This window comes from Volvox carteri (genome assembly GCF_000143455.1).
Source record: "Volvox carteri f. nagariensis unplaced genomic scaffold VOLCAscaffold_49, whole genome shotgun sequence".
In the NCBI taxonomy this organism is placed as follows: Eukaryota; Viridiplantae; Chlorophyta; class Chlorophyceae; order Chlamydomonadales; family Volvocaceae; genus Volvox; species Volvox carteri.
Genome location: NW_003307592.1, coordinates 920000 through 947657, shown reverse-complemented (window position 1 = coordinate 947657; position 27658 = coordinate 920000). Strand labels below are relative to the sequence as shown.

General features: G+C 57.5%; 5 protein-coding genes across 5 annotated transcripts; 2 read left to right on the top strand and 3 right to left on the bottom strand.

The window, feature by feature from the left end:
- Positions 1–4480: 4480 nt before the first annotated feature.
- VOLCADRAFT_96144 (uncharacterized protein) lies at positions 4481–6131 on the bottom strand (the record flags this gene model as incomplete). The annotated part of the gene is made up of 2 exons (XM_002955161.1): positions 4481–5944; positions 6123–6131. 2 exons carry the CDS (start codon positions 6129–6131, stop codon positions 4481–4483), a joined length of 1473 nt encoding a protein of 490 aa, XP_002955207.1.
- Positions 6132–6985: 854 nt separating this feature from the next.
- Positions 6986–10981, top strand: VOLCADRAFT_106727 (uncharacterized protein; the record flags this gene model as incomplete). Its single annotated transcript, XM_002955213.1, has 7 exons — positions 6986–7012; positions 8237–8341; positions 8583–8773; positions 9268–9475; positions 9923–10087; positions 10388–10528; positions 10772–10981. The coding sequence occupies 7 exons, from the start codon at positions 6986–6988 to the stop codon at positions 10979–10981; spliced, it is 1047 nt and encodes a 348-aa protein (XP_002955259.1).
- A 1179-nt stretch (positions 10982–12160) lies between these two features.
- On the top strand, positions 12161–13292 carry VOLCADRAFT_83129 (Zn finger protein). Its single transcript, XM_002955212.1, has 2 exons — positions 12161–12313; positions 12447–13292. Exons 1-2 carry the CDS (start codon positions 12255–12257, stop codon positions 12832–12834), a joined length of 447 nt encoding a protein of 148 aa, XP_002955258.1. The 5' UTR covers positions 12161–12254; the 3' UTR covers positions 12835–13292.
- Positions 13293–13685: 393 nt separating this feature from the next.
- VOLCADRAFT_96140 (uncharacterized protein) lies at positions 13686–14974 on the bottom strand (the record flags this gene model as incomplete). Its single annotated transcript, XM_002955160.1, has 2 exons — positions 13686–14273; positions 14429–14974. The coding sequence occupies 2 exons, from the start codon at positions 14972–14974 to the stop codon at positions 13686–13688; spliced, it is 1134 nt and encodes a 377-aa protein (XP_002955206.1).
- A 327-nt stretch (positions 14975–15301) lies between these two features.
- On the bottom strand, positions 15302–27012 carry VOLCADRAFT_96139 (uncharacterized protein; the record flags this gene model as incomplete). The annotated part of the gene is made up of 12 exons (XM_002955159.1): positions 15302–15514; positions 19690–20167; positions 20511–20623; positions 20857–20960; positions 21612–21756; positions 21899–21977; positions 22208–22402; positions 22804–22953; positions 23239–23639; positions 24130–24354; positions 24751–26127; positions 26941–27012. 12 exons carry the CDS (start codon positions 27010–27012, stop codon positions 15302–15304), a joined length of 3552 nt encoding a protein of 1183 aa, XP_002955205.1.
- Between the last annotated feature and the right edge of the window lie 646 nt (positions 27013–27658).

Below are 27658 nucleotides of genomic sequence, written 5' to 3'. Positions count from 1 at the left end.
TGTCGTCTGCAAAACGACTCATATGCTTAAAGCAACATCTGGGGAGGAAACAAAATGAAAATGAAACGTTTTATTGCATAACGATTCAAACTATGTAAGCCTCTGTGTCCTGCCCGTATGTCAACGATCCGATAAAGTAGTCGAAAAGAGCATGTGTTATCAAGGAGCCAGCTCTCCTATAGACTTCTGCCTTCCTTTTCAGAGTTTATATACCCGTTCACTCGGATTATGTTCAAACCCAAGCACGTTATTGCCTTTCCAGGCCTTGTACCCTCAAGGCGCATTATCTGTTTTCTGGCAGACGCCTGCCGCTGCTCTAGTATCATGGATTTGAGCTAGAGCTTCCGATTAAGGTCTTGTACCTGCCTGAGTGTTGCCCCGTCGTCTTATTACCGTTACTAAGGGGCGGTCCACCAGCCTCCTGGCTCATCTGCAAATAACCATAAGGGCATACCGTTCATCCCAGCTTGTGGTAGGTACTATTTAATGAAATATCCTGAGAAGCAATTTTGGGCCCCCTGGGCTGACCGACCGACTCTGCCGTACGGTTCTGGCTTACAACTGAGCTCGGTTTTTTTCGACTTGCCAACCAGGAGCCACGTCGTGATGTCATTAATGCCACCAGGTCATCAGCTGATCATGGAATGGGATTAGTTTCTTTGCTGCAAAAGCAGCAGAAGTGCAGAAATTCAGCCGTTACAAGTTTCATCAGCTTGTGCGGTCCAACATCTCATGAACCTACATGCACGTATGTTTTAATATCGTTTTTGCATTTGCCAGATCAGAAATAGTTGAGCGACTTGCAATTACTGTGATATAAATCGTGGAGTCGGTGCCGTAGGTGGGAAAGCCGCTTGATAGCGTTTGTCAGGCCCTATTCAATTAAGCCGGCTTAACAAGCAACGTAGTGGAACGAATACTTACATTACTGTAGGATGTCAAAGGACAGGCAATTATGTTTACCGCCTGGTTCGCATTCATTCGTATCCTTCACTCGTGTTCTTTTAGGGACAGTCTCCCTGCCAGTCACCGGCACCCGGTGCACTGACTAACGCGGGCATGGGGATACACATTGATGACAGCGGCGACATCGAACGAACGCGCAAACCTGGCGAGGATACGGCATGACGAGAACAAACCGCCAGGCGACGGCTGAATTTGGTTTACATGTATGATTTAACCTTCCCGTTGCACTGAGGGGCCTCAAGGCATAAGGCGCAAGAAATGTACCTCCTCTTGCTCCTTCGCCTAAAACGGCACCTACTCCCTACTTCATCAAGAAGTTGCGAGCGCTCCACTGTCATTACCGGTGGTTACGGCTAGCAACCAAACGTGACTCGGCTCTTATGTGCAGAACGATCTTGACAAGATCCACATCACCTCTTGGCTGGCAACTTATACATTGTGAATTCAGGTATTTGCCTGGCCCCTCGCAAATATCCACTACAACCTTCCCACCCTGCGCTGTGTGTATGATGTGTGGAACAGGGGGGGCATATCTTCACCCGTGGCAGCTACCATGCGAAACCCTGCCTTCCCCTGTATTTCGGGGCACACTCATCTAGTCACCCTAGTCAACTTTTCAGTGGATCGCTAAGGCTCAACTCCATTCCTGGTCAGCTCGCAAGATCACTTTATCCCAGGTCACCACTGTCCATCGACTAGGGGCACTTTACCCTCCACCATCGGAAGGATTTTCGACCCTGATAGGTCTCGATCCCGGGATATAGGGCTGGCGGGCAAGCTAGTTACAAGTTACAATCCGCACACAAGTGCGGGTGTGTCCGTAAAAGCCGGGGGGCCCATGGACGTTGTATTGGTATTGATGCGGGTACGCGGGAGGTCATCTTCATTCTCCCTCGTCCGCTTCAGGGTGAAGCGCCTCAGCGCGACGTGCCTGGCCTCCCAAATTTCCGAGAGGTACCTGGCCAATGCCAGGGGTGGCACCTCAGTCATAATGGTGCGCATGCTGCGCCCCTTAAAGACTAGATCACCATCATAGTTAGCCCGTATGCTCTTGTAAGCGGGACATTCATCGAAATCATGCAACTCATCTTCAACCGCTAAGCCATATTCTCATTCTCCCATAACAACCGCAATTCCACAATCGCAAAATGTTTAAAACGATCAACCTGGATCAACTGAAACAAACACCACGGCCGTTAACTACATAAGCAACCCAACCAACTCTAGCCTTCAGACGTCGACTTCGCATCCTTAACATGGTTTCGGATCATCTCGCGGCGTGCAGGACAGCGGCTTTCATTTGCAACCCAACGCCGGCGCGTCGTAGACACTGACAGTGTTTAGGTTGGCAGATAGCAGGTAGATGCCGGTAGGTAGGCTCTGTGTAGTCGACTGCAGGCAGATCCTGTCCAGGGCTTTCAATTCAACACCGCGAGTGGGGCGGTTAAGTGCTCAACCCGGCCCCAGTAACCCCCAACCGATCATGCAGATCTTTCAATCGACAATCCCCTCGTGGATGAAGCAGCAGTGCTCGCTCGTTAGGCCTCCCGTTCCTCCCTCCTGCCTCGTCACCATGCAGCTCTACACCCCCACACTTGCCAAGCCTGCTTGCTGCTCATGCCTGCTGCATACCATACGCCATCCATCACGCATATAAACAGGAGACATTCTTGATTCCCATCAGGGGTTGCGAGGTATGCAAAATTTGAACCACTGCATGGGGGCACCAGCACACTTCCGCTTTCTCCTCGCCATCGCCACCACCACCACCACCACCACCACCACCACCACCACCACCACCACCACCACCACCACCACGGGGTTGCGCTGGAATCCAACATCGATGGCAGCGGGGTCCGGTCCGGTCGGGTCGGGTTGGGCAGCAGCACGAGCCTACGAGCTCCTTCAACAAAAAAGACATCTAAAACTGGGCTATGAATGTTTAGGTGGGCCGCACATACGGCCCACCATCCGTCACTCCATCACACAACGCCCTGCATGGCTTAGCAATCACACCAACGTTTCCATCCTCTACCACGCAAACAACACACCGACACGAACGTGCATAGCACCACTATTACTATAAAATGAAATGCGCTTTCTGCACGCACTCACGTGCTCAGGCTCTTCGGACTCTCCAAAAACTCCCGGGGCGCCTTCGGAAGACGGATCTGCACAGGGACGAGTGCCTCACCTCACCTCGCCATGCCGGGCGGGGACAGTAACATTCAGAAGGAGCCCGGGGCGCCAAACCAGGAAGTCAGGTACCGTAATTTATGGCTTCCGGCAATGGTCCTGGAGTTGTATATGCCCCACTCGCAGTGACGAGTCACGCGGCAGCCGTCCTTGCAATTTGTTCTCTTTGTTTATCAACACTCCGAAACTGGACACTATCCCTCTTTGCTTCCTGTGCGGCCACGTGGGCAACATGCGCCCTCTTCGCGACTGACGTTTTGCTGACTGGTTTGGCCCGGATCACGTGCAAGTGCTATTCGGGTCTGACATCATCCTCACAGCCGCCATCTTCGCCATCTCCCCCGTCAACGCCACTCCTACAGCAGCAGCAGACTAAAATAGATGCATCCCATGATGCGGGTGCGGCAACATAAACTCCACCCGAGCACAGAAGCCCCGTGAAACTGCGGGTGACGACACCATGCAGCGACAGGAACAGCAACAGCCGCCCAGGTCCGCCGCCACCACGGCGCCCCCCTATTTTCTGACCCTAACCCCTAAACTGGTGCACAATACTCCATTAACCCCACCGAACGGGCGTGTATCAAGGGGACTCGCGATGAAAGGGTTGGGGGCCCCACCAAACGCCTTGAACCCTTATGAAAAGGTGGGGGCTATCCAAGCTGCAATCCCTAAGCCATTTGTGTCCCGATCCTAAATCGAGCCTGCGACCTTGCAATCACCAATCCTCATCCTTAAGGGATGGCTATTCCGGCGAAGAAAAAATTAACAACACTTATTGCGGGTGCTTCTGCCGGTGTTGGTGGTCCTGCTTCTTCTTGTAAAACCCCGCTCTAGACCTCTCGGTTGATCCTGATCCGCATCACCTCCTGTTTGAATGGCCCTAAACCCGCATCTGCTCATCCCTTGCACACGGCCTAGTGGATCTCCTAAGGGCCTAATGGCCAGCAGAGGAGCTTTTGGAGCCCTCCATACTTGCCTTCATCTCCGCCACCTTCATCGTCATCACCGCCAGCTCTCGCAACTCATAGCCGCGCCAATCAATATGCACGAGCCAGCTAGACATGGCACGGACGGCGCGCCCGAAGACTCTCCCTCGCGTTCCCAGCAGTCGTTCCCTCTCGCGCGCTGAGGAGCGGACATGTTCACATAATTGTGCAGCTGTTTCATCACCATCTGTTGCAAATGATGACAGCGCTTTCACAACTTTGCACATTGCAATGCGGCTCGTGTGGTCCTCCAGCTTCGGGTGCAACCGAAGCCATAACCTTGCGGTGGTGACAGAACCCTGTCTCCACTGCGATTCTCACGATCCCCGTCACGCTGATAGCCGCTCCGCCGCTGTTGCCGCAGCAAACGCCGCCGCCGCCGCTAAAATGGCTGCATTGAGCTCTTCGTCAACGCTGCCACCGTCCGGCTGTAGCATCGCCACCGGCGGCGCCGAGCTACGCGCCTGCAGCTGCCGCAGCAGCTGTTGCTTCTTCTGTTGCTGTGTCTGATGTTTCTTGTAATGCTGTTGGTACTCGTCAGTAAAAGCCGGGGCGGAAGTTCGTCCCGTTTGCTTCTGCTTCTGCAGTGTCTTCAGTCCCCCCTGACTCTCCCCCTCCCGATCGATCCCGACTCGGGACCGCTGCACCCGCAACAACCGGCGACTGTCCCGGGATCGAGCCACAACAGGAGCGGCAAGATCCTCCTCTTCAAGGTAGTGGAGTTGACAGCAGTCGTCGCCGCCCCCAGAGCTACAGTAGCGGCGGCCCCTGCTTGCGGTTGCCGCCTCCTGGCAACGCGGCACAAGGCCCAGCGCAGCCGCCGCCCTGGCGGCGCCCCGGGAGCCGCTCAGCAGAGACGACAACAGTTTTAAGGCGCCGCGCGACCTACGGGACGGAGATCCGTCTCCACCACCGTCGCCATCGGTGCTGAAGTCGGCGGTGACGGTGACGCCCGGTCCAGGGTCGTACCGCATCTCCTCCGCCGCCTCCATGGCGGCATACCGAGCTAGCATTCGTGCACGTTGCAAGTTGTCACCAAAGTTCCATTCGTCTGCATGTCCTGCTGTCGCCGCCGCCGCCGGCCGCGGCGGGGCCGGCGGTGGCGGGGTTGACATCTGTGCAAAGGGCAACGGTGCCGGCGGAGGAACGCAACCCGGCATTTCACACGCCACCGCTGCTGCTGCCGCCGCTGCAAGTTGCGACCCCTGTGCGCATGCCGTGGACTCAGCCTCTGCTGCGGGGCAGGTGTACAACATGGTGGCGCTGGCTGCAGCATCGATTGACGGCCGGAAGCTGCGCCGTTGACGGCTCGCGTCTCGATCGTCGTGCAAGGATTGACGCTGAGCCCGAGGCTGCTGGGGCTTCAGCTGCGGGTGCCGAGTTATTCCGGGCCCCATGGCGGCGGCCACAGCCAGCGGCGCTTCAGCTTCCGCTACGGCGGCGATACAGGAGGCGCCAACGCGGCTCCTTCCGACATCCCCCAGCGGCTGAAGGTCAGGTTGACAGCACACTGCAGTGCAGTTCTCTACCGCCCTCACTGGCTGGGCGTCCTGAGGGCCTGTATTGCTCAAGTCAGTGCTAGGGCGGCCCGCGCACCCCGGCAGGGACGTCACTGGTTGAATGGTTGCTGTCGCGGCAGTCACAGGTGAGAAATTGGCGCCGGAACTGGTAGCAGTTGAAAGCTCCGGAACCGAGTACGGGGCGGGATCCAGAGCCGACAGGGCGGCGAAGGTGTCGGCGAAGGGCTTAGTGACGGGCACGTGGGGGCCGAAGGTCTTGTCAAATAGGTGGAACTGCGGGGATTCGGGTATTAGGGTGGTATACCTTTGTAAAACGGTGAAGTAAAATAAAGTGCAAGCGTGAGATGTTGATGTCCATGACAATCTCCCCAAGGAAGATGAAACGCGGCATGACGGTAGTCAAGGCATGAAGCTGCTGAACTCCAGTCAAGAGAAAGCTGCATCATCGCACCTTTATCATTGCGGCTCGCTCTGCACCAAGGCGACATCGGCGCCAGGCCAGATAATGCGCGCTCGAATCACAACCGTCAAGCTTTTAAGCACTAAAAACGATTGGTAACAAAGGTATATGATTCCACGAGCGCGCCGTTGTTCCGCAGCGACCCTCAACAATGCGACGAGCCCGTTGGTAATGGGAACTCTGCACCACACGGCCGGTTATTCATAAAAACATTTATAGTATTACTGCAGGTAGCGACAAACCAGCTTTATAACATGATACCTTGGAGTGGAGGTCAGTTGGTTGGCTTCCGGTACTGTGGTGCCGCGGCTCGTAAGAGGGCGCTGGGGCTGTCAGGAAGCGGGTTATGTACTTACTATTATAACCATGTGGTTAGAGGGCTTGGCGACGTTTGCGTCGTGCAGATAAGTGCAACGTCTATCGGTTGAAAGCCTGTTACGAGCAGCGCGCCACAGCAGGCACGTATTTCATGTCTCTGCACCTGCCACTACATACTCACATCTATGCGGCGATCGCGGCCAGGAAAACGTCCTGTAAATTTGCGCTTTATGTAAGCTTGAAGTTTAGTATGAAGAAGATCTGCGGTCATGCCACCCTCCATAAAGAAGCTTGGATAACCAAGGGTTACGTCAGGTTGCTGCTGTCATAGCTAGCAGACGTACAAAGTCTGGTTTCGGAGCAACATGAAACCGTCTGAGAACAATGAACTGGCGAAGCAGTATATCCTGCTGGCGGCTTTCTCAATCGCAGCTAAGCTTTAAACCGTATGAGCTTCACGAACTGGACCACAACACGAACGCTGTGCTGCACTGTGCTTCTGTTAGCTCCATCCGCGACGCCGCCTCACCGCGAAGATGGGACATCTAAAGGTGTCTTTCACGGTGAGCCACTACGACCCGATTGCGACCGTGAATGACGCCATCATCGTCAGCTTTATCACACACAGGCGTTACAGACAGTAGGCTGTGCGGCAGCTCTGCAAGCAGAGTTTCATCATACTCAACAGCCTCCTTGCATCTTAGCACACCGTTGCAGGCCCCTCATCCACCCGCGTGCACATTTTGGTGGCTCTCATTAGATGCATTTACCTTCCGCCAACGCACGTTGCATAGCGCATAAGGGCCTCCCGACGGGTGATTCCGTCGCCACTGCCAACGGCCCGCGATAGCTCCATTTGGCGGCACCGCATCCACCATTACAAAACGGGGTATCACAATAGCTAGGAAGAGCGGCTCGCCTGCCTTTTGTTTCTACAGTGCAATGATGCCCTCTCCACCTCCGACCCATGGGTCATTCAACGCTGTCCCGGAGGGGAAATTACCACGCGCGTAAAGCCAAAGCGAGGCACAGTGCTCCGTAGTCCGTACCCATGGACTACGTCCCGTGCTAGCATGTCCCAAGCATCTTTCCCAGCGCATTGCGTGATCCCGAACTGCGGAAGCGACCGCACCGCAACTGTCATCCCATCTTCCCTCTGCCTCCCTTCTGGCCCGGCCTCTATTCCGTGAATGCGGTAGGCTGCCGCTGTACCCTCGGGCTGTCGACCCTCCCTGCCGCGTTCTGGCGCGTGCGCCGCCCCCCTGCCGTCCTGGCATCCCCATGACGTCATAATGCTGGGAGGGTATACGGAGAGTCGCGGTGGGGCAGGTGGGGCCAAGTGCTGGCGGGTGGGTGTCGTGTGTGGCCGGGCAGATTGAATTGCTGAAGGGGGCCCGAGGAGCAAAGTAACTATCATCTCCGGATCAGGCATCATACAGGTGTACGGAAGTAGAGACAGGCTTGCTCATCATTGTTGCTATGCGGGACAGGCAGGCAGGGAGTGGAAAGCAGCACCGCGCAGTCACAACTTGAGCAGATGTTTATTATGTTTGGGGGCCGGGTTGGTGTTTCAGCGAGCGGCATGTCTGTTTCTAGGCTTGGGTCTGGGTACTGCCGCGTATTTCCCTTCCAAGCTTGGCACTTGAGTCTTGTCTTTCCAGGGCATTGGGACCAGTGCCTTACAGTCGTCATCCGGCCCCTTCTCTCCTCCTCACCCACCCCTCACGCCACCACTGCGGCCCCTGGACTCTGCTCTCAACACCTTCATCTCAGTTATGCCGCCTCAGCCGCAACCGCGTCGCGGCCCCACGCTTGAGGCTTGGACCTTCAGCGCTGCCGACGGCGGTCGCTGGCACCCCCTGGAGTATGCCCCAGGCAGCTCATTACCACAAGTAAGGCGAAGGCGGGGTTGAGAACCGGCGCGCGCGTGTGTGTGGCAAACCTACACACCTACATACCACATGGCGGACACAGCTAATGCCACCTACCGCCAATGTGCTCCCCACCGGGGCCACCTTAGCTTCCTAACCACCGTACCGCCGCTGCTGCTTTCATTACCACCACTGTGGCCACCACCGCCGCCACCACAATCAAGCCTTCCTAACCGCCATAATTACCAGTGGGTGCCTGCAGCCCCGATTGACTAGCCAGGCCGCGCTGGTGGGCGATGAGCTGTGGTTGGTTGGCGGCTGGGACCCCTCTGCGGGCCCAGGCATGCCCCAATTTCTGAATGACGTGTGGGCCCTGGACCTGAGGTCGTGCAGCTGGAGGAGGGTGCAGCTGGAGCCGGCGGCAGAGGGACAAGAGCTGCCCCCCATTAGCAGGTGCGGGCTCCGCTGTGGAAGTGGGTCGGCGGGTCGGGTGGCGGTCGGTGGGTGAGCGGGTATCATTCGTGCCGTGCGTTTCCCTCTGTGTGCAGGCCCGGGCTCAGGCGACTTGTGGTGCTCGGGGACTCTTAACTGGATCAGGGACACATAGCTTTGCACACGCAGGCATGCATACAGCCGTACCCACAGGAGCTTGTGGGTACAGACGTTTTGGCGGCGCCCGCAGTGTAAAGGGAAAAGCTGTTTGCGCTGTTGATAATTGGTTTTTACGTCAGCTCTGGATTATGTTTCCCCTTGAGGATTCCTCCTGCAAGATTTTTTCCCGGTCACGTTTGACCACCTCAAGCTTGGTCCCCTCCTGCTTTCGGGTCAGTCCTGCTTCTTGTACACTCAATTCCTGGCAGCAGCTTCACTCGTTCGTGGTTCGTCTTTACCCTCCTGCCTCATCCCCTCCCCTCCCCCCGGCTCTGTTGAGTACCCCTTTTTTGCAGGTTCGCGCTGGCGGCTCTGCCAGACGGCCGCTTAGTACTTCACACGCACCGCTGCGACGACCACGTACTGGTGCTGAATCCGTCGGCGGCGAGCGGGCTGGCGGTGACAACAGCAGCGGCCACGATGTCAGGCGACCCCCGCCAGGCTCCGCCCGGAGGAGCTATCCTGAGCAGGCAGTCCGTATACGGAGCATTACCAGGCGAGGAAGTGGCGAGAGAGGGCAGGGAGAGGTGGCGTATGTTGGCATGCGGATGGGGACCAAGGTGGTGGTTCAGGGGTCTTGCCAACTACATCTTCCTGCGCATCTAAGCTGTGTTGTATTGTAATGTAATGAAACGCTGTTACAGAATGGGAGGCTTCTGGGCCAATTGAGCACTGTGTTGTGTTGTTGCTGAGGACCCGAGGGCTTAGGCTTGCAGGGGTAGATGCAGGCATTGTAGCCTCTCCTCCCTCTACAGTTATGCATACTGTTCTGATGCTGATGCCTGTCATAGAGACGTAGATCGTACCGAACTGATGCTTCTGTAACCAAATAACGTCTAACCGCTAACTGCTAGCCTTTACTTGGTTTCCTGCCCAGCCGCAGGTGCCCAGAGCCCGCCGTCCAGGGGTCTACATTCCCTGACTGTCGCTGCAGCACCGCTGCTGCCGCAGCAGCAACAGTCGGAGGCTGTCACTAGCACCGGAGCCGGCGGCAGCACGGCGTTGTACATGTACGGTGGCGCACCTCAATCGGGCCCGATGTACGATGATCTTTGGATGTTGGACACAGGTTCCATGACTTGGCGGCAGTTGCACCCCGAGGGCCCAACACCACATGTAGGAGTGCTCGGTGAAGAGCATGGGGAGATGTGAAATGGGCATGGGGCCGGTGTTTTAAGTGGACTGCGGGCTCGCCACATTCTAACCCGCCCTTAATTGTCCCGTGCAACGTAGTGTATATGTATGGCCTTATGAGGAGCCTCAAGGAAAAGTCCTATGGCGACAAAACTAGAGCGCACAATCTAGGTGCCAGAAGCATGCATGGCATTTCGGGGCGGTACCATCTCCCAAAAGGTTCTGACCGCACCCCTTCCTACTGTGGATGCCCTTGGGTCGTGTCACCCTATGACCCCATAGGCTCGGTGCTCCCATATCTCCGGAGCCTGCAGCGGCGGTAGTGGCGTCACGGGTCGTTACTTGATCTTTATTGGTGGCTCATACTACGCCCTGACGGGACAGCTGCAGCCGCGGGACGACGTCATCTTGTACGATACGCAGGTACGGCGGTAACGAGTGTGTGAGTATCGTCAAAGTTGGACTGCTTTCTGCGCTCCCTACTCTATCAGTGATTCTTTTGCCACCCCATGAACTATTGTCCTGCATGCTGCACGGCCTGGAAAGGTGGGTATCAATTAAATTTGGTTGGCCTGTATGCGGGATTCCCGGGTTTCATGCTAGCCAGGAAAGCGGCCCTGTCGGTGGTCCTTCACCCGCAATTCCGCTCGTAAAAACCACCCACAGACCAATCGCTGGTTGGAGGCTGAAGTGGAGGGTACACAGCCCAGCCCCAGAAACGCCGCTATCATGGTTCCACTCCGAACCAAGGGGTGCGATAACAGTGGTGATGGTGGCTGCGATAGATTCGTACTGCACGGCGGCTGGTGGCCATTCGTGGAGACATACGATGACACGTACATTGTAACCGTCACTTCAGTGGACGGAAGGAAGTGAGGGCTCGGATGAAGCGACGGGAGGTTTGCTCGTGCACCGGGATTTGGATTGTTGGTCGATTTGTGTTGGAACGCAGCACGAAAAGCGCTTGCAGCTGCCCCTGGGAACGGGCCCGGCCCTTATTAGGACGGGGTTGCGCGTCGTAAATTATTTCGCGCGTCACACATTAGTTCTTTTCGTCTCATCGAGGCGGGAGGTGTAGCTGCAGCTCGGACAATGAAACTCGGGGGCAAAATTTTGGCTCGGTGCACCTTCATCACAGCAGACATGTCCACGGGGAGGGCCTTATGGTATGAAGGTACCCAAATGGGATGGTCTTATGGCGCCGCTCCCAGCGCGCTGCTCTGAAACCTAATTGACCGGGAGCTGCTCCCCCGGGCGCCGACCGTTTAGAAAGCTCCAAATGACGCAACTGGTTCGGTCCACACTGCAGGGTGTTACTGGCTTTGCCGTTGTAGCGCACAACTTAGTAGCACGAGTGTGCTGGCGGTACGCGTCATGTGCAGTACGCCGAGTGCTTCACTGGTATCCGCGCCTCCGGCGTGCTTTCTGTTACTACACCGCTGTGCCTTCGCCTCATTAGCGAGACCTCACGGGTGGAGTGCTAGAGAATATAGGATATTAGCACCAAGGAGTAAATACACCAAAATGAAGCGCATTTTCATAATGCTAGTGGCGGCGCTTGTCTCGACCCTTGGGTCGGGGCAGGCCGCACTGACAACGTCACATCTGCGGGCAGAGCCCCATAATTCCACAATATAAAGCATCATTCGTCAATTCAGCATAACTTGAAGAGGCATAACCAAGCAGTGCTTACATGTATTGCAGCAAGATGCGTTTGGAGCCTTCAGCGCGAGGTGACCAAGCGCAAGAAGGTGACACATGAACAGGAGTCGTCGTTTCTAGCGGCTTATGTATGTACAGTAACAACGGATTCCTATGCCCGCACACCTTTGAAGCATGGCTGAGGGTTCACCCTAGGTGCAAGTGGCACACTATCAGTGACAATCTGTAAATATACTTTGTGGGTATTACAGGAGAAATGTAGCTATACTACATCATGCGAACGGCGATTTTCGGTCCATGCCTGACGGGACGATTGCCTCGCGTAATGCTTTGCCGATGCCTAAAAGGTTGTTTCCCGACGTATGCCATCCATAGAATATTGTTGTTTGCATACATTAGCATTTGTTTGCAGCCTTTCAATTACTTCATTGCTGGTAAATCAGCTTCTAAAAAGTTTTCACCAAACAAAGACATAGGAGCCTTTACCATGGAGCGCGAGCAGGCGAGCTCTCCTCAGCTTTGCGAGACGGGCTGTGGCTTTTTTGCGTAAGTAGCACTTCTTCAAGCTTTGCTTTTTGTCGCTTTGGAGAAAGCCCTACTCGCTTTTCTGCCCCATCTTTGTGAGCGCTGCGCAAAGGGTCGGCAAATCCTTATTTTATATGGGCCCTTTTCCCTGCAGGAACGTTGGTTGTGGAGGTCTCTGTAGCAAGTGCCATCGCGAGCTGGCACGAGCCGCTGCTGCTTCGCAACCAAAGCCCGCTGTGGAGCAGTCCTTTGCCAAGCCAGCGCAAGAAACGCAGCCAGTAAGTGAGCCTGGGGCGTCGCCAGCACCCGAGGCGAGCACCAGCAGTTCCTCGGATGCGGCCCCCAAGATGGCGACGCGGTGCCTGGAATGTAAGAAAAAGGTTGGACTGACCGGCTTTAAGTGCAAATGTGGAAATATCTTCTGCGGGCAGCACCGGTATGCAGAGAGCCACGACTGCCCCTTTGACTACAAAGGCGTTCACAAGGAGAAGCTTGCTAGCAGCAACCCGGTGGTGCAAGCGAGCAAGGTCCAGAAGATTTGATTGTACCGTAGTCAAGTAGTATGTCTTGCTGGAGCGAGAGTGTCGGACATATACAGTGCGCATGTCATTATCGGCATGTCGTTGGTATGTCGAGTGCAGGCCTTACCCAGTGTAATAGTTGTATCGGGGCATTTGCAGCGTGCTTGGGCCATTTGCAAGATCATTACTCTAGAAAGGGTCGACTATGTTGATGCATGGATTAGTGGCTGGCACGGTGTGAAGGGTGGCCACGTTCTGATTTGCGTGAGTAAGAAACGCTGACACTTGATTGTACTGTTGACTTTCAATTCAGGTTCCGTGTTTGTTGAACACTAGTGTGTTATTATCACACATGTGGGATGGCAAGAGGTGTATCCGTACGTGAACATACCTATTCCAGGCATGTGTATCTCACACGGACACGGCGGCTTTGCAATCTGGAGAATGATTTAACTTGTAGCTAATCATGGCGACATATTACAGGAGGCCTTTTACCCCACAGGAAAGGAACTATCACGAGTCCCTTGCAGCAAACAACATTGCACAATGCAGCATATCGATGCTAAGTAAAGCGAGAGGTCAGCAATTATAAACATGTCAAATCGTAGGGTGTCGTCACAGATACATGAAAAGCACATCGGTGCAAGCATGTGGAAAGCAGATCGGCAATACCGTCCGCATGCATCTTCAGCGCAATTACTTAATAACCCGTCAATGAGGCGCAATTCCAAGGCACCGTCAATGATACAAGACAATCCCCGACTCTTCAATCCCATTATTCCGAACAGAAATAGCCAAGGCAAATCAACCAGCTGAACAGCGCCTTTGACCCAAGTTCATTCATGGTATTATGGACCGTGTTGGCCGACCCACTACCGCTGCTGACCAGCACCCGGCATGCCACCCTGCCCGTCTGCACCACGGGAAAGCATCAACTGCATGTCCTGCATAATGTTAGGCGCGACACCGCGAGCAGCCCCGGGGGGCAAAAGGAACTGCTGCGCCGCGACCTGCGGGCGCTGTGCGGCCGCCAACGACTGCAGGGCGCCGTATCCACCCATTGCCGGGTTCTGTCCCCACACTACTTGGCCTTGCCATCCAGCCTGCCCAGCCAACGCTGCGTTGCCCGCAATGCCCGCTGCGGCAAGGTTGGCCTGCAAGCCCGCGCTTGTTGCACCTCCAACGGCACTGCGAAGACCGGCAGCTGCCTGGCCTCCAAGCCCGTAAAGGTTCACACCGGCTGTGGGAGCGGCAGCACGAGGCGCAGTGTTAAAACCACCCGCGCCCGCAACGCCATACATGGCTGGGTTGTTGCCTACGCCGCCCATTTGGACGTTAGATGCGCGCGCCCCGCTTCCTACGCCGACGCCGTAGTCGCGATCCTGGTCACTGGTTTTCCGCCGGCGGCGAGCCCAGTTGGGGACCAGGTTAGCCTGGTCGTCTTCCTCCTCGTCATCCTGCTGTAGGAAGAACATGTGGGCAGACCAGTGTCAAACAAGTATGGAAAAACATCATGCGTAGCTTTGCAGTACCAGGCAACCAACATACTGCATTTTTAAGTAGGCTCAACAATCAACCATCAACATCGAATGCATTGAATCACTAATGAACTCACAAGGGCGCCAGCGAGCTCGGCGTAGTTGACACGACGCGCGCGAGCTGGCCGACCGCTGGCCGTAAGCTGCACAGGCGGCTCATACGAAGACGGCGCAGATTTCCGACTGGGAGGAGCAGCAGGTTTCGGCTGAGCACGCACGGCGGCAGCAGCTGCTGCAGCAGCGGCGGCATTGTTGCTCATCTGAGCCTTGACGATAGCCGCGCTCATCTCGTACTGACGTTGCTGCGCCGCGAGGATCTGTTGATTGAGGTCAACGCTGCCGACACCAAGTCCCATGCCTGCGACACCGAACTGCGCCAGACCGGGCATGCCACCCAAGCCCTGAAGGGCGTTGCCCATTCCAACCGCAGTCATGCCCGCGCCAGGAATAGCGCTCATGGTGGTGCCAACCCCCATAGCGGTAGGGACCTTGTAGTCGCCAGCCTCGACAGCTTGCTGCTCGGGCTTGTAGTAGTTCTCGATTGCTGTCTTCTCCTCCACGCGAGGCTGGTGATGCGTCATCTGGATGGGAAGTTGCATGGTGGCCGCCTGCATGGGCGGCATCTTTGACTGCTCCACAACTGCGGCAGCCGCAGCAGCATCTGCAGTTACCGCTGCTGCTGCTGCAGCAGCAGCAGCAACGGCAGCAGCAGCCTGGTCGCCTGGCTCAACCCTGCACGCCAAAGCGACCAGCAGCATAAGATATCGGTCAACTATCGGGCGAGCTTTGACCTATAAACAATATCACAGCGCGGCTAGTTAATTGTTACAACTGAGATTTGACAATATGATGTAGACAGACATCATTGAAAGGAAAGTGCAACTTTCCAGAAAGTCAACTCAAATTATACATGGACAGGACTAAAGCAGCCGTCCAAAATCAAAAAATACTCACCCTTGCGCGTTTTCTGAGGCACGGCCAGCATCCAGGCCTTCTGAAGGTGGTGCGCCAGCGCCAACGACATCCGCACCAGCACCATCGCCAGCCTCGTCCTCTGGTTCCTCCGACTCGCTTCGCCGCCTCTTGTTGGTACGAGCTTCCTCACTCATGACCTTGACAGTATGTGGAAAGTCGCAAGCGGACTGCCAGCTGCGCGTACGGACCTGCATCACAACGTAACAACGCCAACAGCAGCCATGACGAAGACGCATCGTCAGCAAAGGATTCTAAATGGGCTCATGCAAAAGTCCACGCTCCCAGATGGTCGGTCAGAGGGCTGGGTGGGTGGCTACGCAGGACAAAAGTCGGTTTGGGGGGTGAAGGACTGGCCCAAGAACTGTGCGGCTGCGCATCAGGCAACGTGCACCTAAAATTACTGAGGATAAGGCTTGTAAGTAAGCGGCCTAAGCAAGGCCACAAGGGCTTGTGCGGAAGAGCGCTTCCCCCATCGGCAACCGAGTCTCCAAGGCAAGCTCCCAAATCACCCACAGGCAGGCAAAAGCAAGCAGGCGCGGCGTCAAAGGGCTCGTACGATGACTCAAAGCATCAATCAGCCAGGTGCGACAACGAGGAGAGAGGAAATAAGCCCCCCGGTCAAGCGGTCTCACTTGGGAGAGGCGGTTAAGAGCTCCGCACTCCTGCTGCTTGGCGTTGAAGAACCGTCCAGAAGGACCGGATTACTGTATGTTAAGGCAATCTAGGCCCACTTAAGGTGCTCAACAAGGCTCGGCTGTTTGCTGAAGCAAGTCCGGCTCGGTGGGCGGGGCAGTGATGCTGTTCCTCAGGGCCCAAGTTAAGCCTTTGTCAGAGTTAAGGGCGCCCACGGCAGTGAAAAGGATTTACAGATTCAAAGTTATGTTGCATTGGTCAGTTCAAAGTTTGAGAATCTGATAGAGAGAGGAGAAGAAGGCTTGCCCATCTAGAGCTCCAGGAGGGGACCGCCGGAAATTTTGTGTTTGACCTTGCGCTGCTCTCACCATACAGAAGGACTTGAACGCTTTGGGGCAAGGGTGTGTTGTTCGAAGAATGAAGCATGCTACGGTGATTGCTGCGGATGCGAGCAAGGATGGTCTCGTAGCGACTTTCGACATTTTCCCGACGACGGGGCGCAGAGGTGCTCCACAAAACGCGCCGCCCGCGCAAGCGAGTTGCATCAGTAATGACCATCGTGTACTCGGCCGGGCATCGGAACGAACAGACTGCCAGTAGGCGAAGACCAGCAACCGAATCAAACGGAGATCGCTCAGCCTTGCATACGTTTATGACTGTGTTACACTCTGACGCCCAAGTTCTTCTTTCATATGATTTGTGTGGACCTCTATGGGGGTCTCGACCTGACTGGAGAGCGCGTCGCGCGTGCAAGTGGTCTCCGGGTCGGTTGCACGTACTCTGCGGCTTCGCGGCCCTGTCCCTAGCCCAGATACCCTCATCCCCGCACCTCGTTCTCTCCTTAAGCTACTCTTTTTGCATGCTCAATTTCCTGGCTACGCATGGACTCATAGCAGGACGTCGTTAAAGATGGCTTCGACGGATTTTGCAGATGCGATTTACGTCCTTGCGCGCAATACTTTACAAGGGTTTGTACATGTCGCAGCGCGCTGAAAGGCACCGAGACATACCTGGACACAGTTTCAGCGGAGCCCTGGGGTCAACGGGTCAAGCTGCAGACACTTCACTTTTACGCATCCTGATCGGTGTCATTCCAGGATGTCAGCGCCTCCGAAACTGAGCGACCAGACAGCCTTGACGCTAAACCCGGCTAGATGAGCTGTTCAAGACCCCGTCCACTGCTATCCGCGTGTGCTTCCGTGCGTAGAGCAGCGAACACCAGCCTATTAAGAAACCCATGCAATGCCAGCGCACCGCACATAGTCGCTGTCAGATCAGCTAGGCGCCATGACGACATCGCTATCTCATCATGATGTTCCCTAGTGCCGCCATGCGACGTTGAGCATCGTGCACTGTGGCGCAGGTTCTCCCGCTTATCGCACGCCGAGCGGTGCCCGAAGACCCCCCAACCAGCACGGAGCCCCCATTGTTGCATAACTTCAACAGATTTCTCCCATGTAACTTAGGTTATGAAACCGCACGATGCGATGGTCCGCAGAAATGTCACCCGTTTCTGTAGGCCCTAATTTTCCCGTGCTAGGAAGGCGGAAAGGGGAGGACTAGGAAGGAAGAAAAGTCGCCTTTTGCGCGCGGACCCGGCCTGGACAATTTCGTCGAGAACAGGAGGTCCTAGGAGCATCGGGGGCCTTGCGGCCCTCTCCTATTGCACTTTGCTGTTGCGACCACAAAGGCAAGAAAGGGACGCAGGCCACCCAGCGGCACATGGGCAAAGTGGGCAGCCTCCTCGGCATCGCACTCGGGCCTGAGGGCTGCTAGCTTTTCGTTCGCGCGCACGCCGCCGCCCACATGGGGGTATTGTCACGGCGTCGCGGAGAGAAGGGGTGAAAGGCGTGAAGAAAAGCCAACGGAGGGCACCCTCCCCCGGGAGCCAGGACCAGCGGCTGAGCAGCACCTCGCGCAGATCAGCCAGGGTGGCATTACCCTGCTAAGTGGCAGGTGTGAAACATTGCATTCGCAACCCGCCTCAATCCACCCCGTCCAAATTCATTCACATGGCCCTGGGCGCCTGCCTACAATGATAACGCTCTACCGTGTAGAACGCAGTACCGTACAGTACGAACTCAAAATGCCCTTTTCGCATTTAGGGAAGTGGTGGCACCGCCCAGCTGTAAGGCCAAGTACTCCCAGCACCTCCTATTCCCTGTGCCGAAACGGCGTACACGTACTTGGCCTTACAGCTGGACGTTGCTACTACCTTCCCTAAGCAAAAAAAGGGCTGGGAGCAGCGCTTCCGGATACCAGCGTCAGCGGCAACCCGAACCGGCCGACGCTCCGTTGAGATGGCAGAGCAGCCGGACGCAGTGACCCACCCAAAGCTGGTACTGTTCCCACTCAGCTGCAGTCCCCGCGGTGCAATCTTCGTCTTTCTGCACGGGGCCCCTTCCTCTGGCTCGGTCCTTCCATCCATTTGGGTTTCCGTCTGACTTGGCGGGCCTTCTTTTCCACGCTCCCCCCACCCACCCTGCTCAAGAAGCCTGTAGGCGCTTTACAGTGCCGTCTAGCCCTGTCCGTTAATCTGTCTGGCAAGTCCATATCACCATGTCGCCGTCTTTCAGCCCGTCAGTCAACTCAGCTTCAACCCGCGCATTTGGCTTCTTTCCCTGCATAGGCCCCTGCACGGAATAGCCTCCGGGGCTGCGCTGCTTCGAAGCCGACAGCCCGGACAGCGAGGTGACAATCAACTGCCAACGGTAAACCCTCCAAAAGCCTACCTGCACGCTGCGACATAAGGTTGCTCGTATGCCATCTTCGCCAGTACCTGTCCTCGCGGCTCGGATCATTAAAATACAGTAACATAATCACGTTCAGGGCACACATCTTTTCCGCAACCCGGCGCAACTAGGCCGTTGCGCGTAGCCACACCAGACGCCGTCGCGTCTCGCAGACAACAACTCCAACATCAGGCCAAGGGAGTCACAGCTAAACTAACCGACCGCTGCTGCGATGATTGGTATGCTACCATACTTCACACGTGGCCCAACAAACTGACCGGAAGACTTGCCGTACCTCTCACCCCCCCCCCTAAAAAGGCCACTCGCTCCAGCACCTCACACCTAGCCTCGAGGACCGTCATGTGACCTAACTGGTTCTCAGCATGACACTGGTCCCTTCCTCCCTCCCTCGCACCCTCTGCACCCCCCGCTCGGTTTCAAGTCGGTTCCAATCCTCGACGGAGGCCATCCAGCTTGGCCCTACCGTCCGGTAGGGGTTACACGGCACTAGGTGGGCCCGGGACTGCCCGTGGGCCCACCCAGCTGACTGCCTGCCGGCTCGGGGGGCAACGTGGCCCTAAAAGACAACAGCCGCTCCTGCCGCAGCGGAACCTTTATGCTACCGCCGTCAAGCGCGGTTTATGTTACCGTAGCAGTCGCGTAGCTAAAGATGAACTACGTCATAACTGAACTAACGCAGGCAAAGTTATTTCATTTAGGACCGCTTGCAGAGCTTTCCCCGTCCTGTCCTGCTGCTAGGACGGACCTGTATGGTACAGCAGCTTGGTTGCGCAGCTTGTAAGATGCCCCGGACCCGGACGTAGCTGGCGAACCCACGTCCCTGCAGCAGTGTCTTCCCTTACAATAAGGGCGCTGCTACTGCCGCGCGCTGTAAGTACCTTCTAGTGGTCTTCTTCCATGGGGTCTAAGTCCTCGGCGGGAGCTTGCCCCCCCCATTCCCCCAAGGGTTCCCCCTCCCCCCCTCCAGCTGTCTCCACCTCCTCCTCCTCCTCCTCGCCGTCCTCGTCGTCACCATTTCCCCCCCGTTGATCCTCATCCGCACCGCCGTCTCCCCCCTCCTCCCCCCCTTGCTCCATAGCCTCAGAGCTGGGACCCTTCCCCGCACGCTCGACCCCCATCTCAGGGGAGGGGGAGTTACGCCGCTGCCGCTTCGCAGGTCGCCGCTGGGACCGTTCCAGCACGCTGCTGCCTCTGACGTCCTCCCCCTCCTGCTCCTCCTTTTCCGCGGCCGCCGCCACGGCCCCCTCTTCCTCCTCTTCCTCCCCTTCCGCCTGATCCTCCGACCCAACGCCCTCAACCGCCAGCTCAGAGCCCGACGACGGTGACCCACCGCGGCGTGGCCGCTTGCTGCCCGCGCTAGGTACGGCAGGCAGGCGGTCGCCGCGCAGCGCCTCATGGAGCATCTTGTCGTACGCGGCCGTACTGTAGTCCACTTCCTTGCGCGTGCGGCGTGATCTGATTTGCGCGCGGGGCGCCGGGCAACAGAACGCGAGGGAAGCGTCCGGTGCGCATTAATCGCGAAACCCTAAAATCTGAAAAGCGGACCGTGGTGCCAAACGGTGCTTCTCAAGAACCAGTGTGGAGCCCTAGAAATCTTTCTCCCTTACCACAATCACCAACATGCGTTTACGCATGTGAAGTTCAAGCTGTTGACGTGGGCGCATCGGACCGGCGTGACCCGAATCCCATTCGCTGTGCTCTCGCATCTCCATGTCAGCGACGCTTCCATCCAACACCTTCCCTCCCAAGCACCCGACCCACCCGCAACCACCTTCCCCCGCCCCAACCTGACACTCACCTGGTTTCGTAGTACTCGGAGCCCAGGGCGAAACGCAACTTCGCAGCTAACTTCTGTTTCCTTTCCCTTCGCTCTATCTCGTCCACCAGCACCGAAACCAGCTCCGTTGAGATCTGGATCCAAGGCGCGTGGTTGGTCGGGGCGGTATTGGCTAACTGAGCAAACGTGGACGGCTGGATCCGACGTGGCAGGGCTGTCCCGCTTTCCCCCACTACCGCCCGCCCGTCGCCCCCGTCCTCCACTTGAAGCCGTCACATCGGGGTGCAGGGATCGGGGTTCAGTTGGGTTTTCATTACCCCTCCCCCCCACACACATTCCCCACACTTCTGTGGAGATGTGGACGTACCTTTTCCGCTAGGTCGCGGTCCTGCTGCTTCTTGCTGCGGCGCCGCATCTCCTCCGCCGCTCCCCCAAGCCCCTCAGGCCCCACACCGAGTAACTCCCACCGCCCTGGCAGGGTAAAGGGGGGAGGGAAAGAAACAAGGGCAGGGTTTTTGTGGGTGGGTCGCAAACGGATATGCCCTTTTTAATACCTCTGCGCCTTCATTTAGGCTCCCACCAGTACGACGGAAAGATAAGGCCCCACCAGTCATCATGGCCAGAGAGGCGGGCGCACAGCGAGAAGGGGCTCAAGGACGGAAAGGGGGAGATGGACAGAGAGACTACGTCTGCAATATGCGTGTGTTGTGTGCGTATGTATACATGTGCTTTGTTTGCGTTCATAAGCGTGTACTTGGGTGATCTATCTTGTAAGTTCCATTACGAGTCCTGGTGGATCGGAGAACACCGAGCTCATGTGTCTCTGTGGACCTAGGGCCCTTCAAGGAACTTGGGTGAGGTGTGTATTGGCGGGGAGAGATGCGTATGTGTGTGTGTGGGGGGGGATGTGTACGGGAGGGAAGAAGGGTTGGGGGGCCAGAGAAAAAGCACATGCAGCAACAGGAGCCGGTGGGGATGGTGAGGCTGGGGAGTATGGGGGTATAGTAAAGCCCTTTGCACACATGTGCATGCGTGAGCGCTGTGCGAGCGTGGGTTGTTTCCCACCGCCACATACGCCCATGATACATACAAACAAACAAACATACATACATACACAAGCACCTGCAATCGCTTCCGGCGGTAGCTCGTACAGAAGGTACGGCGGCGTCGCCTTCTTGGCACCTTTCTTCTTTTTGCCGGAGCATGCGCCCCCGTCCGCCCCCTTGGCCGCGCCCCCCTTGCCCCCACCCCCCCGGGCCCCCTTGCTCTCTTCCGGGGTTGGGGAGGGCGCACGGGGCTTCTTAGGTCTGCATGGGACAAGTGGGTGGGTGAGTGGGTGCGTGCGTGGGTGAGTGAGTAGGAGTCACTGTGCATTTAACAGTTAGAAGCAACGGCTGACAACGGCTGACGGGCAGGTGAGTGGGTGAATGAGTGTGGAAACCGACAACGGCCCACCAGCCGTACTCGTGCTCGTACCCGTGCTCATACCTACATAGCAGGTTGGACGAAGACAACATCAAGTCCGCATGACGACGTGTGACAGCTGTGTGACGCTCTCGCCGTTGTCGACCTAGCCCACTACACATCAGCAGACGTACTCGTACCCAGGTAGCACGTTGCCAAGAGTCCCTGTCCCTGTCCCTGTCCTGGCCAACCCCCGCTACCCCCACGCGCCCCCTCCTCACCCCCCACCCCCCCCCACCCCGCTGCCGACCTACTTGGGCCATATGGGCAGCTGCTCCCGGTACAGCCGCATCTGCAGGTCCGGCAGCCGCCCCACAACCCAGAACGCCGCGCCGCCGCTGTCATGACCCATGGGTCGCTTGCGGATGTCCTCAGCAACCAGAGCTGCGGGCGGCAGCGACCCGTCGGCGCCTCGTCGGCGACCCCCCCCGGCTCCCACTGGCCCTCGGCTGCCGTTGGAAGAAGGGCATAATGCAAGTGGGGGGGTCCGGGTACCGGGATGAGCAGGAGAATGGAACATCCAAGCCCCGGGGGTAATGTTCGCTACCAGCCGCCCGCCCCCCCCCACGAATCCCCTTTTACTACTGCACCGTATGGACCTCACCGGGGGCTCCCGCTTGGCTGGCTGGGATGCCCTCTGTCCTGCCGTTGCACATTCTTTGCCTCGCTCCGAAACCACCCACGTGGCTCCGCACGAAACACCCTCCCTTAGCTCCTCGCCCCCCGCCCACGTGTTCACTTCCTCGGTCGCTCAGGCACGAACACAACCCCCAAATTCCCTTCCCACACCGTGGCCTGGACTCCTGGTGCTGGTCCCCACCCAACCCCACCCAACCCCACGAAAACTGACCGGACGTCCCGGACCCCACCGCCGCGGCCGCTCTTGGCTGCTGCTGCTGCTGCTGCCCCCGGCCTGGGGGGCAGCAGCAGCCCATCAATGACGCCTTTCAAGTCCTCCTGCTCTAAGCGCAAGTCACACAGCAACTTCAGCGCCAAGACCCTGTGATAGGCGGTGGAAGAGAGAGGGGTTCCGACGGAAAAAGAGGTAAGGTCGCATTTACGTACAGACGTACAGAAATACAGACATGGGGCAGGCGGCACATGCATATACTTTGACGAAATGGTGCCCGGGTGGCACCTCAAAGACCCCTCAACTCTTAATGACCGGGTCAGGCACCCAGTGGGGGCCGGGGGAGGGAGTAAGGAGGCAACCCTGAAGTCACCACGTTAACATCATTTACACATACGTATGTACGGACACGCACAGACATACAGACACACGCACCTGTTCCGCGGGTGCAACGCCGCGTAGCAACGCCACTCATGACCCTTCTCGGCCCAGAATGGCAACAGCGGATCACCGCCGCAGTGCGGACCGCGGGCATCGCCACATCCTGTAGCAGCCGCCGCCGCCGCCGCCGCCGCCAGGGCCCCCGAACCCGACGCGGAGCCGCCGCCCTTCGCCGCTGCCCCCGCGCCACCGCCGCCGCCACCACCACCGTTGCTACCAGCGGCTGCCGCCGCGCGCTTCGGTCTGAGATTCCCGCCAGGTCCCTTCCTGCCGTCTCCGGCTCTGGCATTACCCGCCTCCGGCTGCTCCGGAGACGACGCAGCCTGCTGCTGCTGTTGCGGTTGCAGGTCGGTTGTCTGTTTTTTTGGTCGTTCTTGTTGCGGTGGTTGCTGCTGCTGCGGTGGCGGCGGCAGTGGCGGTGCGGGTTTGAAGTAATCGCGAGGATGGCGCCCAGGATGTAGCAGGCGGTATTCCGTTGCGATTCGGTGGCTGAGTACGGCAGGCCACGTGTTCTCGTCCAGGCGGGACGAGCGACGTGCAACACCCTGGATCGAGAATTTCAAGAGGGAGAGTTTTCCCGGGGGAAACGCACATACACACATACACACACACACGGAACAAACCCCAGCCAGCTGTGTCACGTGAGTAGATGACGTGGACAAGAACGCGGGCGCCCGGAGACATGGACGAGGGACATGGACGAGATGTGGGCGAGCCGGGGGTGTACGGGAGTAGCATGGCGGAGTATCCGTCTATCTCTGGTATCTGCTTCAATCGTCAGTGGTCCGCTTTACATTCCCTTCCCTCCCATCCCCCCCGCTCCCTTCTTTACTTCAGCGTCCCCCCTCCCCTTCCCCCCCCTCCCCACACACACATAGGCAGCACCTGCAGCAGCCCCAGGTGTAAGCGGCTCAGCAAGCTGCCCGGGGCGCCCACAGAGTGAACCAGCTCGTCGACTAGCAGATCAGCCGACCATGCCCCATCTACCAGTACGGAAGACAGTACGGCAGCTGCGGCGACGGATGCGGCCTCACCGCCAGTAACTGCATCGGGCCCCTGGCCACAAAGCACGCCCCGGAAGATGGAGAGAAACTCCAGAACCGCCGCAAACTGCAATATGATACGACACAACACAACGCGGACAGAGAGCACGCACAGCACCATGAAAGAGGACAGAAGAAATTGCGTTACGAAGAAGCAGCGTGTCACATCGAGCCAAGACGGTAGAAGCGAAGATGCGCCACCGCGGCGGGGTATATACGCAATGTCGGAGTTTGGGGGGTAAACACCCCCTGGGGAAACACACCCGGCGAAATACCAGGATGCGGTTATTAATGTAGCTTACAGCCCAGACCCTCTCTCTCCCGCCAGAGGGGATACAGAGGGGATCTCCATCCCACTCAGACCCCGCCCCCATCCAGCGGTTCAAACCGCCGCACCCTTCAACAGATATCCCTCCACTCTGTACGGAAGCATCCCCCGCCCACCAAATAACCGCTGCCGTACCTCCCACATCGCCGACACCTCCGCCGTCGCGCTCCGCGCCGCGTCCTCTGCCACGTCGCGGACAAAGCTCGAAGGATCGTCGACGTCAGAGTCAGATCCAGATCCGGACTCCGAGTCGGAATCAGAATCTACGTCAGATCCAGATCCGCTTTCGGATCCAGATCCCGCGCCGTCCTCCCGTGTACTGGACGGCCCCCGAGAGCGGCTGCGGCCCCGAGCTTCCTCCTCGCCCTCTTCCCCGCCGCCGCCGTCACCACCGTCGGCCCTCGGCGGCGTCGTTTGCCCCTCGCCGCGACCTGACGACTTTGACCTGGGTTTCGACCCGTCGTCACCGCTGCGACGGCTCAACTTTGACTTTGATTTCGATTTGCTGCCGCCGGCCGCTGGTGGCGGCGGCGACGGCTTAGGCGCCGGCGGCGGCTGGCTTGATCGAAGGCTCCGTACCCTGTCATTCTCCGGTCGTACCAGCGGCTGGGCCCACTTTGGCTTCTTGCGTTCTGGGGCCGCTGGGGATGCTGTCGTTGCGGTGGCGGCTGCGGCGCCGCCACCACCGCGGCGAGAGGTCCCTGCTGTGCCTGCGGCAGCGGCAGTGGCGGCGGACCGCTTCACAGCCCCTGTGGTTGCTGCTTGCCCCCGGCGACGGCGGCTGCCAGCGTCCTCGTAGTCCTCGTCGTCATCATCTTCCAAGTAATCCTGATCACTGCTATCGTCTTGGTACCCGGCGTCCAGCGTGTAGTCGCTGCCGGAGCTGTCGGCATTATCTCCGCCATCCGTACCGAGTGCGCTGTGGCTGCGGCTACGGCTGCGATGAGCAGCGGCAGGCGGTTTCTTGCTGGCGCCGCGGGCGCGGGCGAGCGGCACAGAGAGTCCCGGGGCTGACTGCGCTGCTGTCGCTGTCGTCGCCGCTGGACCTGGTTTGGCGGAGGCGCCGATAGGCGCGGATGGGGCCGCAGATTGAGGCTGCACTTGAGTGGCGGGATAGCTGCTTGCAGCCTTTCGCGTTGCGTCAGTGGCTCGCGCTGCTGCAGGGCCCAGAGCCAGTTTGGAGTTCGGCAAGAGCGGTTTCGCGCAATTTTCTTGCGCAGACAGGGCTGCTGGGCCGGGGAGCGGGTCTGCCACACCAACAGGCGCGCCGCTGCCGATGGTTCCCGAATGAAGGACGGCGTCAACGCTCCCAACACTGCCAGGATATGGGTGATCTACCTGGACGTCATCGGTAATACCGTTCACCTGCGGCAGGCCCGAATCTCGCCCATTTTGCGCGTGTGCGGCCGTCAACCCGCTGGTGACGTTAGTGGGCTCAGCTGCCTCCGTCGCCTGTTTTGGGGCTGCCTCCGTGGTATCCTCCCCTGGTTTGTGTCCTTGGTCACCAGCCATCTGGTGCGCCGGTGAGGATACCGGTCCAAGTCCCGGCCCGTGTTATCCCCTGAGCATATCAGGGAGAAATTCGATGATTCCGACGCAGGTTAAACGTGCAAACAATGATGGCGGAAATTGGGCTGATCGCACCCCTAATGCGGTAACAAACCAAATGGCGCAGCCAAGTATAGCAGGGAGTAATTTTAGACAGTCAATTTCTTCGCCGATACATCCAATGGAAGGTTATAGGCAATTTTGTAGTTGTCAGCTAAGAATGCAGCCTCATTTCTCCCTTCATGTACGGCACTTGGCAGGAGGTTGTGCCCAAGCATAGACCGATTGGTCTGAATGCATAAGATTAAGCACCAAGTATTTGTTATTTCGCATATCCCCTGCTTGGCAGTCTTGACCTGGCTCTCCTGGCTAACCTGAACAACGAACCTCTTCTACCAACGGAAGCCTCTATCGTCTATCCCAATTCCTATCTTCCTTGCCGGAGACCGCCCGTCCTAACCAGATCGGAACTTCGCTTTTACTCTCCTGCACACAGGAGCCCCCTCTGACGAGTGACGACCATATCATGCTGTGCATTGTGGTACCCTGGTTAGCTTTTTTCCCTCTGGGACTTGAGATGCTGGAGATGGGAAGCGGTTGGGGGGACACTGCACGATCTATGGCGTTTCTTCGGCTACCTGCGGGAAGTTTGAGCTCTGTACGCGAACTTTCAGCTGCGACTTCAAATTTAGCTTTGTCTGTTGGGCAGCTCCGGCGGCAGCTTGCTGTGGCTCTTCCAGCACCCGGCCTCTAGGTATAGCTGCTCTTTACACCCACCAGCCCGGCTTGTGAGCCCTCCAGCAGGTGGGGTCGACGACCCAGCTCGGCTGCCGAAACCCAACCACGCATCATTAACCAACGTCGTTGCGGCGCAAAAGCTGCTGTCCGGCTAGGACGCTCCCTATAGCGGTTAGAGTGTTTGCCTGAGTCTGGGTCCAGGTACAGCAGTGTACGAGCTTCGGAACGGATACCTGGGACCGGTCGCGCATAAGAGCGGCCCGCAAGCATGACCTAGCTATGTCAGTCAGCCACCTCGCCAAGCGATTCGTCGGTTCATGGGGCAGGGCAGTGCTCCTGCTTGCGTGTAGATTCCGGTGATAACATGGCGGAGAAGGGTCTCACAGCCGTCGAAACAATTGAGGGCGAATGAGGGCGAGAGTACGTATGAGCATATATACATCGCAGATCGTTGATGCGGCTCATCTCCCTTTTGTCGGTTTGCACGTGTATGTATTAAACACGTGTTTGTTTTATTTATGGGGGCAGAGACAGCGTGCAGGATTTGGACACTCACACCTCGGTGCATGGGTACATGGGTAAAGTCTTGGTGTTCTGTATAGTTACACAAACGGTTATTAAACGGTCTGTGGGCTTCTGGGTCTGCTGAACAGCTCGCTCTTCATCAACGCGAAGCAAGACCATCCCGCGGACGTGGCTGCGTTTCCAGGCAATAGTCAAAAAGCTTCCTGGCGCTATACCCGTTTTTCAACATTTC

Coding starts and splice junctions, on each gene's coding strand:
- VOLCADRAFT_83129 (XM_002955212.1), top strand. CDS start 12,255: ATGGAGCGCGAGCAGGCGAGCTCTCCTCAGCTTTGCGAGACGGGCTGT. Junction 12,314..12,446: donor ACGGGCTGTGGCTTTTTTGC/GTAAGTAGCACT, acceptor TTTTCCCTGCAG/GAACGTTGGTTGTGGAGGTC.